Raw genomic sequence first — 15,889 nt, 5'->3', positions numbered from 1 at the left:
TAATTCCTCCCCGCAAAGATCACTGCTGTTCACCTTTTGGTGTAGATCTTTACAGGATTTCTCTTCAAATAACTCTTCGAAAATGGTTCATGCTCACTTGCAACATGACTGAAAATACTTACCTTCAAAATAGATATCGGGCTACTTTGGTTGAATAGTCTGCATTGTGGGAACAGTTTTCATTGCCTTCTTTTCTACAGGATCAAGAACTATGTACCTAAGTCACTATATAGCCCTGAAAAGAATAAAAAAATTAACATGAGCTGGTGTTGCTTTCAATAGTCATCAATAATACATAAATGGTTAATATTTCCATATTGACTGAAAACAATGTCTTAGGACTGCATTAATATGATGGAATTAAAGATTTGCTCTTCGTTTGTAAACACACCCTCTTTTCCTTACTTATCAACCCTCCCTCTGTCTCCTTTATGGTCCCCACCATGTGTTGCTGACCATTGTTGTTAACAGCTTGAGTCATATTAACCCAGTGATTAAAGCTGACAGTTACAGGATTTCCAGATCAACTTTTTATATACTGTACAAATAGACAATAAATACGGCCTCTTTGTATGTGTATGTGTTGATATTCATAAAATATCTGCGAATAGAATTCCATGGAGATTGTAACATACGTTGCCTCCAGGGAAGGAACTGACTGACTGTGGAGAGCAGAGACAGGAAGGAAGCGTTTCATTACATACTCTTTCATGTTTTATAAATGTTCATACTGCCTATTTAAAACAATTTTTAAGTTAAAAATATATCTCCATATGTACAAACATTTATCAGGTTATTAGCACAATAGATCACAGGCTGTTCCTTCAGGTTCCATAACTAAGTGCCCGGAGAAATGAATCCACTGTCTGTAACAGTGTCAGCTTACGGGTGTGCAATGGAAAAATATTATCTCTTTTCTCTGAAAATAGTTTTAGTTATCATTCTATAAAAGGATGCCATGACAGGTGTAGAGTACTGTGCTTGAATCAGTGACTCAGCAAAGACACATGAGTGTCTTCTCTGTATGTTAGCATCTAGCCTAAATACACACACACACACACACACACACAGCAGTGTGGTGGAGAAACCATCTGAGACTACTCCTTAGTTGCATTAGAGACAGCTGCCCTGAGGTAAGAAAAGTGGCAGAAATTCTAACTTCAGTCTTGGTCCTTTTTGAAAGATAAGTTGCTCTGGTTCTTGGTTATATCAATTGTATCTGTGTCAAGAGATACTGTTCAAGTTTGTGAGTTAGTTGTCCTGCTCTAGGCAGGACTCGAATGTCTTTGATTTTGCCTCACTGGGTTTTTTTTTTTCTCTTTATTTGCAGGTAGTGAAATCAAAGTTATCCAAAGAATATCACTTCATTAAAATGAAACGATCAAGAAATCATGTTGTGGGAAGATACTTCAGCAATCAAAGCAAACTACAGCAAAGACAACAAGATTCTGTGACAAATTTTCAATCACCGTATCATGTCAGAGGTCCAGTTAATCAGGTTTGCTCTGAAATTCTTCTCAGCAGGATGTGTGCGAGTGAAAGAACCGTGTAGACTCTGAAGGACTGAATCTGGAATTGGAGATAAGCCACGCATCTGGATGATGGTCTAGGAACCAAATCCTGTACATCACGTGGGTTTTGGTTCCACTGCTCACGCTCAGGCACCCCGGCACACACATGTGCACCAAGGCACACTTAGCTGAAAAAGTAATAACACTTTTTTTTTCCCTACAGCTTTATAAAGTCAGGATGTGCACTTGGAAATCAGTTGGTTTCAAGATGAAAGAAAGAGCTAAAAGAAGGTGACTTGAAGTCTAACCATAAACTAGAACCTCTGAGGGCCGGCTAATGCATTGTGATAACAGAGACAAACAGACATTTAAATCATGTGGGAAAATAAGATAATGCTCTTGAGTATGTGTTATCATCTTTATCGGTACCTTAATATATGGAAAAGGGGGAAAAGAGTAATTACATTCCACCTGCAGGTAGGGATCTCGGTTATGCCCTTTGCCAGAAGAAGACACAGCATTTATGGCAGTTTAGGCTTTGTGAATCTAATGTTTATGACAACTGTTTCTTCCTGTCCTTTTAAAATCCTGCAACTGAAAGGAAAAGGACAGGAATGCTCCTCCAGGGGATTCTAAGAGATTCTACGAGAGAGATAGGAAATGTAATATTTTATATTTAAAACACCAATATATTTAAAACTTTGCACTCTGTACTTTTCATAAACATTCCCTCCTAGCCTGTCTGTGAACGTGGATGGGTAAATATAGTCTAAGTTGGTTAGTTATGTAATTTTCAAGTGAGAAACAAAATAGTTCCTTGTGGGTTATTTTCTTATGTTTCATTGATGATAATACTTAAGAAAGCTTTTGTTTGCAGTTAGAGCCCTATATAATTTAAGATTGCAATTATGTTTTATGTAAATATTTTGCAAAGGACTAAGCATTCTCAAGTGCATAGGCATTTATTTCCATGAAGCATTTGTATATGTCCACAATACTACTATGTTGCTAGTAACTATATTTTGATTTTCCTGAGCAACTGTAATCCAAATTTTAGAATAGACATAAAATTATTTTTTACAAGCCTGTGGTATACATATAAAACATACCTAATCTTGGTATTGAGAACTTTCTCTTCTTTAAGTTCTTTGTTGTACAATTGCTCTGTTGTGAGATAACATATTACAGTTACAATGTCTTTTAAAGGATTATTTTTCTTTGGGGGGAAAAAAAGCTGAGGGTTAATTTAATACTTGATTGAAATTACCAAATGTACAAATACCTCAATTTCATTACCATACAAAAAAATAAAACTGTTTTGATTGATCAGTTCCTTAGTATGAACATCCACCTCCTTTAAATCTCTATTTTTATACATATTTTATATGAAAGTAAACATGAATTTATATTTAACTGTCTTAAATTATATCTAAGCACAAGTATGACTTGATATAAACAATTCGTACCTGAATCTGACAATTTTTTTAAAGAATGGTACAGAATTAACTTTTAAAATGAAGGATTTTTCTAATATCTGCAGCTATATGCAAGCATCATTTTTAGGTTTTCAGTGATTTTTTTTAATGATATAAAAGTTTTCCAATTTACGTAGCTTATCCATCGTGTTAGAATATTACATACTCCAGAACAGAATTATAGTCAGTGGATGTTGCTTGTAACTTCCTGTCAACCTAACATAATGCCCTTCTGACTGAGAGGTTAGCCAGGCATTTATCTCTTTGCCATTGAAATAATAGTGGATTTTAGAAACAACTGTAATAATACTGTTAATAAATGTCTTCCTGGTAATAGTCTGTGTTCAGAGAGTGTATTTTATTTTCCTTTTTACTGAAGGTATATACCATACAAACAATGATCACCTGGCAGGGATATTATCCTGTGGATTCAACTACTAAAGTGTGGTTTTAATAAGGTAGCCATATAGTTCCTTCCAACCCTGACCCCCTCTAGATTTTGGTCAGATGAACTTCCTACGATACCAACACCTAAGCTTTTAAATGTAAGTGTAGTGACGAGGTTTGTTGTTGTTGTTGATTTTGGTGTCTGTTTGTTTGTTTGTTTGTTTAGACAAGGCACTGGAATGCTAGGAATCATTTTAGTTACTCCTTAATGGAGAAAACTACATTTTATGTTACGCTGCGGAAAAAGGAGTGTGTGTGTATTTGGATGTGTATTTGTACATGCTTTAAAAGTTCCTAATTTGAGTGGGGAAAAAAATAGAGCAGGCGTTTTAACATATTTTTAGATGTTAAAGGAAGTGTATTATTTTGGGTAAGAACTGATCAGTATCCAATCTAAACTAAACTATTTATAATATTACAAGTCAAGAATAACTGCATAAGCATTCTCAAGCGTCACTGTTGACATTGTGGGTGTGGGTGTGGGTGTGGGTGGGTGTACGCATTTAAAGACACAGTGTACTACAACAGTGATTCCCACTTAGAAAGCATTGAAAGAAATCACTGATTTTTGAGATGGAAATAATTCTGATAATGTTTACGGGGAAAAAAATAATGCTGTTCCATATCTGAAGTTTCTTCTTTTAGTTCCATTTCACTGCAGGACTCCAAGGAAAAAATACAGAAACTGGTCAAAAATTTTGTTTCTCAGTTAGTTATTTCAAAGCTGTAATGCTTTGGTGTGGTAGGAAGGGGGCGAATGGGGGTGGCTGGTGTATAATAAGTAATAAGGTTAAGAGCCTAGAGAGATGATCAGGGTTAGGATCTTATTAAATAATATCTTATGGGCTCCTTAATTTGAGCAAATACCAAAAGAACGCCAGTATCTAAAATTTTCCTCTGTGCATTTTCATCTTATGAAAAGAAAAAGTCAAAACATGTCAACAAAATCAGTGGCTAGGATTACTGTATTTAAAATGAGCAAACATAACTTTGAGTAAGCTCATATGGGCTGATAACTTCAAAAACATGTGTCTAAGTACAAAATGATACTACACTGCCGTGGGTTCTGCCATGTTGACTGCATCAAGGAGTGACTGCTCTGTCAAAGCTGCTGGAGTTGTTATTTTTTTTTTAAACTATGCATTTAAAGTTCAAATTTTGATGCTCTTGGAAACAAAGGCATTTTGATTGATGACTTCAACCTAAGGAGATGAACCAGAAGTTGTCAGAAACCCCAAAGACCTGTTAAAGTCAGCAGGATACTGCCAGTCCCTACAAACTCGATTTTGTATTTGGCACAGCTTCCAAGTTTTCATACTGTCAAAGAGCCTTTTATCATGTTTTTATTGCCTCGGTAACTGCTATTATCAACTTCCATATTTCTTTTATGGTTCAGTAGAACTCTCTTTTTTTTTTTCCCTGAGACAGATCATGCAATCTCCTCCTAAAATCATGCTCCATTTGTTTTCTTTCCGTTCGTTGAAATATAAAGAATTTGTCTTACAGCTCTATTAAATGTCAGGCCATTATGCTTTAACACACTCAGTACACAACCAAAATACTAATTCTTAAAGCTCATCAAGAGTATTTACAATGTGTAAGTCTGTTTGCAATGTAAATGAAGATAATGACTTAAACCCAACTAATGGTAAGAACAAAATTAAAGCAGCCACATTTAGAGAAAACACGGTAGAAGGGTTCCTATAGGGTCGTCATATTTAGGTAGATGAGGTTTTGAATTTGATTTATGCTGACTGGCATTTTCTCCCAAGTCCATAGCACTTTCTGCAAAGAACTGTTTTCATTTAGTTTTTTAAAGCCTTTTTTCAAACTCTTTGTGTAATACATTCAGCGGGAAGAATTGCATTTTAGATTAGGTTGTGAGGAGACACTCAATATATCTAGCCAAGTTATTTTCTTGGGAAATTTATGTGCAGCATCGTATTATTTTTTATTACACGGAAAAGTAATTCCAATAAAATTCGTTAGAATGTTTAGGTTTTTTTTTAAAAAGCAATTACAATTAATCAGAATTCAGAAGTAACATGGTGTCATAAGCATAAAATGTATTCAACCAATTCTCAACTTCGGAGTGATTTTTCTTCTTTTATGGTTGGCTGGTGAAATACATCAATTTGATGCAGCTTGTAGTACTAGCCTAAACGATTTGATGGTGATGGTATGTGATTTATTTATACATATATTTTCAATTGTACTTCCATTTCTTAAAAATAATAAAATCTGTTGAAAATCTGTGGATTAAAATCTCAATAGATGGGATCAAGGTCGACATCTTTATTTTCTTTACAGTCTACAATTTAATTTTTTATTTGATCCAGAATTTATATGCTTTTAAAATTAAATTATGAATTTGAATATTAGAAAAATTTTTTCCAGAACATTAAAATAAAATGGGCACATGTTGTGAAATACACTCAATCATATATCCACTAACCTCCACTTAGCTATGAGAGGTTGTTGGGTCCCCTGTACATCAGTAGCTGAGGGTTTGAGATTCAGAATTCCTGATGTTCCTTTGCAGTAAATACACGGAGGTGGGAGGATGGCACCAAATGTCTACACTGAAGCCAGCATGGTGTAGTTTCGTCCACTAGACCCATCACGCCCAGAACAGGATGGAAGGGGGGCTACACATTGGCCTTCACTCCGGGACACAGCCTCTTCCCTGCACTGGGCTCTGGGATGGATAAAAATCATGAACACCCTCTCCAGCAGCATTTGACAGTTTCTGGACATCTCCTCAAACCTCTTCTTAACATACAAGTCACTTTGGAGGCACTCATCCCTGGGGGAAAAAAAATAATAATTTTCAAACTTTATTGGACCCAAAATTATAACTTAGATTAACTAAATAGCAGCTGAATGTGCTTTTAATGGTACCTTCTTATTTATAATCAGGAAGAAGAGCAAATGACCTCTAACCACCAATATAGCATATCCTCTGGAGAACTTGAAATAACAACCCGTTTTTCACTTCATTTTGTTTGCACCCATGGGATCATTCGCCCTCCTGTTTGTCCTTACCTTTGCCTTTGAAATGGAACGTATGAAGTATTTTCCACGTGCATTTAATATGTAATACAAGATACATTTTAAAACTTACATTTTTAACTTTCTCCTCTTTGTCTTAATTACATGTAACACGAAGCTTATGTTTTAATGGGCATGAGCGCTCCAGTTTTACAGTATCGTAAAAAGAGTTTATGAGCTTTTGGTTAAAAATCGGTGCCCATGTCATTGGCGGGGCATGAAATTATTTGGAGCTACTTCTTCTACTTATAAGATAAAATTTGGTCTGAATTAAGAAGCACACAGAGGGAAATTGAAACAATGCCTTTGTAGCCTAAAACGAGTTTAGTCATCAAACGACACAGATTTGGGTTCACCAGTTTCTACCACATGTGCTTACCCCCGGGGAAAACCTGGTCTCTGTTCATACTCGTCTCTAAAGAGTCCTCATTTCAGTTTTCACATTAGTTTGGCAAAACCAGCGGTATGTTTTTAAAAGGGTGTGGATACAACCCTAGCACAAGTTATTCCTGCCAAGAACAGGAGTCATTTCAATAGGATGGAGTTTCCAGGACCATGTTACTGGTAAACACCCGGAAATCTCTTGGCCACCTACCCTATAAATAAATTGATGTCTTCTATAAATTACTTATGAATTCTGAGATGAGGCTGATACGGACATTGTATCTCAAGCTTCTATTTTCCCAGAAGAACAGACAGTCTCAACCGGGTGATCGGCCTGAGTGGTGTTTTTCTGTTGACTGGTGCCATCATAAGTCTTTGAAGTACCGAGTTGCTGGAAGTCGATTTCTCATCCACCGGAAGGCCCCCGAGCATCACCTTCAGTAAACTGTTACCAATTACAGTAAAAATAAACGCCCCTTCACCACCGAGTGCTGACTTTTTATGCAGACACGAAAGCACAAACTGGGAGGCCAAAACCGAGCCTTCTCTGGTTTGGGTCTGGGCAGAGTGCGGATGTCAAATAAGGGATTCAGAAAAGGACTTCTGGATAATTTTAAAAATTCATGCTGACAAAAATCTGCATCCACACATATGTGTGTCAATATATGTCTTTGTGCACGTGTACACATAACAAAGTATATAATCGACAAGGACCAAATCATCTTCGATATATTGTTTTCGTTTCTTTAGAACATTCGCCTTATTTTTGATTTGCGGCCCCATGTAAAACCTTTAGAATAACAGGCTCTCCATCTCCGGAGGCTCAGCCAGGTGCTGGTCTGGACATGTGGGGAATGCGGTTGGAGGCCTCCTGCCAAGCAGAGCCAGGAGCAGGTGCGAGGGGAGGGGTCTGGCAGACGCTTCTCTCGGGAGGTGACAAGCGACCGAACTGCGGACACCATCAGAATGAGAAGAGGCTAGGAAAGGTGGGACAGCAAAGTCAGGGGGCTCCCACCACTCAAATGGCAACGAGAATTTGGAAAAAGAAAGAGGACTGAGCCGTTCTGTGCCTTGTTGAAAATAAAAAGGGATGACTAGGGCCCCGTGGAGGGAATTACTCTGAGCAGGGATTCCTCCGCGTGCCCTGCCTCTTCACCCTCCGCTCCCCGCTCCCCACCCCCCACCCCACTTTGCAGCTTTCCCGGGGGGCTCCGATCTCCCAGGGCTGCCGCACTGGCCATGGCTGATGCGGACGAGGAGTGAGGCGGCGGCAGCCGCCCAGCTGAATCCTGTTAAGCCGTGGCCAGGGCCCCCGTTGGTTGGAAGGCTGGCAAGATCAAGAGTTCTACAGCTCATGAAATTCAAAGGCAACTGCCTCCCCCCAGTTTTTACTCAGCCTTCACCCGCTCGACTGGAATTATTTCCCCTTTTTCTTACTTGCGCAGTCCCTGTGTCCAACTTTGTCGATGCTCTACCACAATAGATCACGATTACCTATCGGCCCCTGTCTGTATCCCCCCACCGCCCGGAGCCCCTCGGGGTTTAGGACTGCGTCTTCCTTGTGTTTCTCCGGTACAGGACCTAACACGGAGCAGGAGCGCAGCAAATGTTTTTCTCTCCTGCTCCTTTCTTGGCCCTCTTCCTCTCAGCCTAGGTTTTCAGTATATTTACCCATGTTATGGTGATAGTCTACTTTAGGACATTTTTGTCACTCCAGAAAGAAACATAGCAGCCACTGTTCATCCTTCCCCTTCTGCATCCGCCAGCCTCAGGCAGCCACTGGTCCGCTTTCTGTTTCTACAGATGAACTCGCCCTGAACATTTCCTATAAATGGAGTCAGACAACACATGGTCTTTTGCAGCTGACTTTTTTCATTTAGTATCTTAATCTTCGCATTCTCAGTTTAGAAAGAACTTGCCTAGCACAGAAAAGACACTCAATGAATTTCTATAACATGAAAAAAAACCAGTGCGCTAACAAACTTTAGCGTTTTCTGGAGTTAGAAATTAGGCTCAAGAGACAATTCGTCCAAGACTTTGACACAGAGCATTCTGTTAGAAATAGCATTATCGCTTCCTAAAACCCTCTTTAGCAAGTGCCAATTGTTTGTTTCCATTGGGTCCCTTGGACTGAAGTGGGACATGAAAGAGGTAGTGGGGGGAGGTATGAGCCATAAATGGAAGCTGCTTGCCTGGGCTCTGGGGAGGTTGCTGGGCGCTCGCGGAGCTGCTGACACAGGGTGCCATGCCTTAAGGCTGGCAGTTCCTGCAATCCTAAGGTGCTCCTGGCCTCCTCTTTGCTGAAGCCCCTGTTGCTCATCTCAGCAGTTGCTGATGCTCCGTCTGCCCTGCCCCTATCAAAACTGGAAAGGGTCTCCATAAGTGATAGATGCGGGAGAAGGGTGTGGAGAAAAGGGAATACTCCTATGCTATTGGTGGGAATGTAATTTGGTTCAATCACTATGGAAAACAGTATGGAAATTCCTTTAAAAACTAAAAATAGTTACCATACGACCCAGCAATCCCATCTTGGACATATATCCAAAGAAAATTCTAATTCAAAAATATACATGCACCCCAATATTCATAGCAGCAACTGCTTACAATAGCCAAGACATGGAAGCAGCCTAAGTGTCTGTCGACAGATGACTGGATAAAGACGTTGTGGTATATTTATACAGTGGAACACTACTCAGCCATAAAAGAGAATGAAATAATGCCATCTGCAGCAACATGGATGGACCTAGAGATTATCATACTAAGTGAAATAAGTCAGATAGAGGAAGAAAATATCGTATGATATACGTGAAATCTCAGAAATGATACAAGTGAATTTATTTATAAAACAGAAGCAGACTTACAGACACAGAAAACAAATTTATGGTTAACAAAGGGGAAATGGGGGGAGGGATAAATTTGGAGTTTGGGGTTAGCAGATACAAACTACTGTATATAAAATAGACAGACAACAAGGTCCTAGTGCATAGCACGGGAAACCACATTCAATATCTTGTAATAACCTGTAATGAAAAAGACTATGATACAGAATATATGTATGCATAACTGAATCACTATGCTGTACACCAGAAACTGACACTACACAACATTGTAAATCAACTACACTTCAATTAAAAATAAATAAATTATAAAAATAAAATTAAAAAAATAAAACTGGAAAGAGTCCGATGTAGTCACTCCCAGGGCTAATGAACAGTCAGGCCCTTGCCTCAAGCCCTCGCAAGGGTTCTGACGTTTTACAGGAGGACAAAGTCAGAAATTTTTGTGGAATTTCAGATATCAGCTACCGCTGCTGGAGAAAGTGAGGAGCACCACATAACTTATCTTGAAGATTCTGCCGCTCTGAAGAACAGAGGAGACAGGAGGGAAGCTGTAGTGATGGCCCCCTCCAGAGCCGTCCGCTCACCGGATGCTGCAGTGGTTGGGAAGATGCCCACACAGGCCCTGCCCTTCAGGCATGCACACCCGTGGGGCACGGCTTCTGATCTGTAGAAAGACTTCTATTAACTTTCCTTTTCTACCGTACTGTTGTCAAATGCAATATTAATACAGAACCCAAACTTATCATTTTTCTGTCATAAATCTTCCTTTAATTTTATACATAATAAGTGCTTACAGATGCAAATCATGTTTGAATGGAAGAACATAATGGTTAAGAGAAGTATTGGCCATATTGTAGTAATTTTGCAAACAGCTGTTTCAAGTTAACATATGTGTATTCCCAGTCTTGTGTATATGAGATACAAGTTAATGTCAACAGTACATTAACAATGCAACTGAATTTAATTATGGAACAGAAAGCGCTGTGGGTAGAGGGATCACATTTTCACTGAAAAGCATAGGTAGACATCTGTTTCTGGTGAGTTTCAAATAGGTACTTGCATCTTTTACACTCACCGATTCCATAATTTGTTGTAACACTGAATTAACTAAAAAATTTGCCTGCATATTTTTTTCTAAAACAAAATGGCAGATATATTTTTTGGCAATTTAATTTTGCAAGGGGCATTATGTCTACCTTTTAAATATGAATCCAGGAGCTGTAATGAGGACTGTAAGTGATACTTTTACTTTTGCACCAAGTTGTGACTGGAATTTAGGGCAAAAGGAAAGCTTCTCTGCTTTGTTAACAGATGGCTCCCCACTGTGTCCACAATTCTTTATTTTACTAGATTCTTCTGTTTGGAAAGTTTTTCAATTAGTGAAACCACTTGCATTAACCTTCAGGGACTCTTAAGATATCCTTGGGAGGTTGGGGCTGTTACACATTTCAAATGTGAGTGAATTTAATCACATTATTTTTCTCCTAGTAGCTGGCTAAACTCAATGCACAGAGTATTGGGGAATAATTTTAAAGGGAACCTTGTTGCAAAGAAGAGTTCTCAGAGAGAAAGGGAAACCCAAGAAGCAAGGGGCATTGGTTGTCAATGGGCCATTGTGCCCAAGTGCCATGCTGTGTGCCAAGCTCACTCCTAAAAGCTGAAATTTAAAATCATTTATCCTTGAGCAATGGGCTTGGAACGTAGTATCTCTGCAGCACTGCTAACAGAATTCAAATGATTCACCTGGAGAGGTGAAGATTTCAGAGATGGCCTGACCGGGCTACTCCCATTACCTACTGTTGTTTGGCATTTTATCAATTCAGCTTAGACCTAACAAGAACCACATTTCTTCTTCTTCTAGCTTTTCACTTGCTGGTTTCCACTGCCCAAAGCAATGAAAAATTGTGCTCTTTTTTTTGCACTGTACTTTTAAGCCGGAGCCCAATGCATCTAAAAGCAGGCCATTTAGACAGTTGCCAAAGATGTAAAACATTGTTTAAAATGGAGACAGTCACTCATCTGCTTAACTGTTGATGGAAATAAAAAGTTTATGTTCATCCTTTATTGCTTAGAGGATTCGAATATCAGTACAATTTGGCTGTGATGCCAACTAGCTCAAGGTTTCCCAGGGCCAGCCTGGCTGCTCTGTTGGGCTGAGTATCCAGAGCGTTTTATCCAGTCTCATGGCTCCATGAAGGTGCATTTTTCAGAAAGAAAACGAGTTATTTAGTCAAGGGTCTGACAACACTGGTCTCCTCCCTCTAGAGCTTCCAAACTAACTCGATCATTTATATAAGAACGTATGTTCATCAAGCTTCTAATACATAAATGGTCACTGGTAAACAAGGCAGATTAAAGAAAACGGTAGTGAAATTCCATGTTTTAAAGGACTTTATAGGATTTTCAAAATTTGACGCAGTATGCCCATTGTCTTTGGCCTCCAGAGAGGTAAGGTAGTTTAGTGGCCTGAGGGTAAACTATAAAAACTTCGCTCCTTCTGTCCCTCTGTGCAAATACAAAGCATAATGGGTAACCCAAACAGAGTGTGTTCAACTTCACAGTGTTTATTTCTGTGTTGTACTGAAAGACGACTGCTGGCAAACGTTTTCTTGGGGGAACAGGATTCAAACACTTAAACCACCAATTCTTACAGTTCCAGAAAGATCAGTTTTTTGTTTTTTAGTTTTTTTTTTTTCCTGGCTACCACACCAGTTGGGAAGGCAAGCCAGCTTTGGCCATCAGTTTACAAGGAGGAAAGAAGAAAAGAAAACCAAAAAGAGGAAGCAACAGAACATGAGAAGAATAAGGAAAGGGAAGGAGGGAAGGAATGGGAGTGAGAGAAATTTGGGGGAGATAGAAATAGGGGGTTTAGAAACCTTAAGAAATGGTAGCAGATGTCATTTGGTGTCATGATTATCAGTCAAGCCAAAATGTCTCGAATTTAAACCACAAATTCAGCAAATGGAACTCAGAAGCCATGCCACAAACAGGCAACAATGGATCATAGTCTCCAGTTAAAAGCTAGAATTTTCAATTATCCAGATGTGTGTTTGGTTTTATAGCCACTAGGTAAACTGCACTGCTGACAAAATACGAAGATGCTGCTTTTAATCAGAGAGAGGCTAACTGTTGTCACAAAAAGAAAATGTCTCATTTCATACGAACTAATCTGATTAGTGGTACTTTCAAAACTGTCTTTTGAAAAGGACTAATCCTTTTCTTATCCGAGACTTTAGAATCATGGGAGTTTTCTTGTTTTAGAAATAAATCTAACCCCTGTCACTCACTTGTTAATTGTATTTCTGACATTTCCCAGTAATAAAAGTTGTCCTTTACTTTGATTCAAGTATTCACGGTGTAGAAACTTAACCCTTTAAGTTATCAAGATATTTCAGTGAGGAATATATTAGATTTTCTGTACAAGGCTGGTCAAACTAAAACAAACAAAACCCCACAATATTTAGACAGTGAATGCTTAGACCTCGCGTGTCCCCTCCTCTGCTAGACTGAAAACCATTGGCCAGTATCATCAAAACAGGAGACTGAAATCATCTTCTTTGGGGAGCCTGACTAGTCTAAGGGATAAGACATAAATATAGTGATTTACAAAGCAGAAACAGACTTACAGACGTAGAAAACAAACTTATGGCTACCAAGGGAGAAAAGGGATGGGAAGGGATAAATTGGGAGTTCGAGATTTGCAGATATTAACTACTATATATAAAACAGATAAACAACAAGTTTCTTCTGTATAGCACAGGGAACTATATTCAATATCTTACAGTAACCTACAATGAAAAAGAATATGAAAAGAACTACATGTATGTACATTTATGACTGAAACATTATGCTATACACCAGAAATTGACACATTGTAAACTGATTATACTTCAATGAAAAAATAAATAAAAATATATATACTGATATTAAAAATTCACTAATAAAATGACCCATTGAGATCAACTTACCTAGAGCTAGTTGACTTTTAAATACTCCAGACTGTAAAAAAATTTAAAAATATTTTTAATTAAAAAAAATACTCCAGACTGTATATGGAATTAGAGTATATTCTGATGTTTTGGTAGTAACAATGGAAGCTGGAAAACAATGGAGAAATGTCTTTAAAATTCTGAATGAAAATTATTTCTAACCTAGAACTCAATACTAGTCAAACTACTGGAACAGGATAAAGCTGTTTTAAATAGGCAAGTTCTTTTAAAGTTTATCTCAAATCCACTTTTTCTCCGGAAGCTGTAGGAGCATGTGCCCCTCTAGAGCAGGGGACTAAACTGAAAATGGGAAATGTATGAGTCACAAAACGAGGTTTCTATGAAGACACAAGAAACATGTGATCTCTGGGATGATCACAGATCACAGGTGATACTGGGAAACCAGATGTGGAGGCAACCATTCCAGACTGGAACGGGGCAGGGGACATCAGGAGACACTGTGTCAAAGAGACAAAATCGATGGAACTTTTGATTCATCTGAGGTTTAGAAAATGGGTGAGGTTTGGGGTTGGATTCGTGATAAGCACACAGAAACCAGGCAAAGAGGGGGAAAAGGCAAGTGAGGAAAAAGAAAATATTCATAGTTTACTATACAGCTTAACATGAATAACATTATGTGTCATAATAATATAGAAACTGACTGTTGATCTAACCACAATTTTAAGATATCCGTATTGGGAATATAAAGGCTACCACAATACATATATGTGGGGCTTAGAGACGGGGGGAGAGTGAAACAGAGCAAATCCTCAGCTTCCACAGTGGAAAGTCACAGATAATGCCTAAAATTTTCAAAATTAAGAAGTAGCAGTATGATATTTAACAAGTTGGAGCAAAATATCAAAAGAATTCCACTAAAAGAACTGGAAGTCATTACTTCTGGGGAGGAGCATATGGCAAGCGGGCAAGCAGGATTATGCTGTTTTTCATTACAGGACTTAGAGAACTGTTTAACTATGTCATATATGTGATTTTTTAAAAACCTGTAATATTGTGAGAATTTTAGTAGGAGGATCATTTTATTTAAATTGTTTTGCAAAGTTCCATTGATTCGCTGTGATACCCCTTTGATTATATTACTGAATGATCAATATAGTTTAAATATAATCAAAAGAGGCACAGAAAGATTCCAGGACAGAAAGATCCCGAGAAGCTACTGCATAAAACTAAGTCAGAAAGATAAACAATGTTGCCTGAACTTAATCTTTCTAAGGGCTTCTTCTATTCTCTCCAGCTATGAAACCTATTTTTAACTTTCAACTCCTTTCTTTTGTTTGTTTTTGAATGCCGAATCAAGACACACCTTTAAAGTAAGCAAACAACAAAAAAAACCCCACAATCAGAAGTGTTATTAAATAACTTAAATTATTCTGAAACAACATAGCCTATTTCTTTGTCTGCAATCACAAGCAGCACCAATACGTTTTGTCTGGTCTGAAAACTGATGCAACCGATTGACAAATAATTGCGCATAAGAAATGAATCAAAATATTTCTTCAGCATTTTTATGACCATCATATACATTGATATTACAAGATATTTCTCAAATTTAGCCTCCTGATGTTAAGCGTCCTGTTGATTACCTATTTTGTGACTTTATGTCTACATTTCTCAACTTGTATTGACCACTGTAGACCACCCAGCATGCTTCTGGGCCACTTGCCTGAGATGACAATGTGCAAGGGACCATGAATTAATTCTAATGTTACCAAAGAAAACTACAAGCAGAAAAATAAACCAAATAATGTGTTCTAAGATTTTTTAAAAATGGAGGAGGACGATATTATTTAGAGACACTGTGACCCAGGGGAAATCATCTCTGTGCTCCTCTGGGTTAATGTGTATAATCGAAGATGTTTTATCAGGGCTTCCAAGTGCACGGGTGGCTAGTGCCACAAGGGGCATAGCTGTGCCCTCTACAAACCACTCCCTGCACTGATGTTACTTAACACTGTGTGGCTCGTCTTTTCTCAGACTGCAGTCCCCAGCATTTGTGTCACAGGTATCCAGCCTATAGTTCTGTGAAGGTCCTTCATCTGCCTGCCCACCTATCTTGAGGGCTTGCAACGCTACGTTTTATAGTAGGTAGCAAACTGATTAACTTGTTCTCTCTACCTGAGGAGGTGAAAGCATCCTTCAACATTTCTGTAGTCTCATTTCTTTCTTCTATG

General features: G+C 38.3%; 1 protein-coding gene across 2 annotated transcripts in view; it reads left to right on the top strand.

The window, feature by feature from the left end:
* CPED1 (cadherin like and PC-esterase domain containing 1) overlaps positions 1 to 3,322 on the top strand; it is a 258,511-nt gene extending 255,189 nt beyond the window's left edge. For both annotated transcript variants that reach the window (XM_072964602.1, XM_072964603.1), the window contains one exon: positions 1,331 to 3,322. In XM_072964602.1, the coding sequence (XP_072820703.1) occupies positions 1,331 to 1,552 (222 nt within the window). In that variant the 3' untranslated portion in view covers positions 1,553 to 3,322. The remainder of the gene's footprint in view (positions 1 to 1,330) is intronic.
* Positions 3,323 to 15,889: the final 12,567 nt, after the last annotated feature.

This window comes from Vicugna pacos, chromosome 7 (assembly GCF_048564905.1).
Source record: "Vicugna pacos chromosome 7, VicPac4, whole genome shotgun sequence".
Lineage (NCBI taxonomy): Eukaryota > Metazoa > Chordata > Mammalia > Artiodactyla > Camelidae > Vicugna > Vicugna pacos.
Note: the sequence above shows the minus strand (reverse complement) of the source record. Positions and strands in the feature narration are given on the sequence as shown.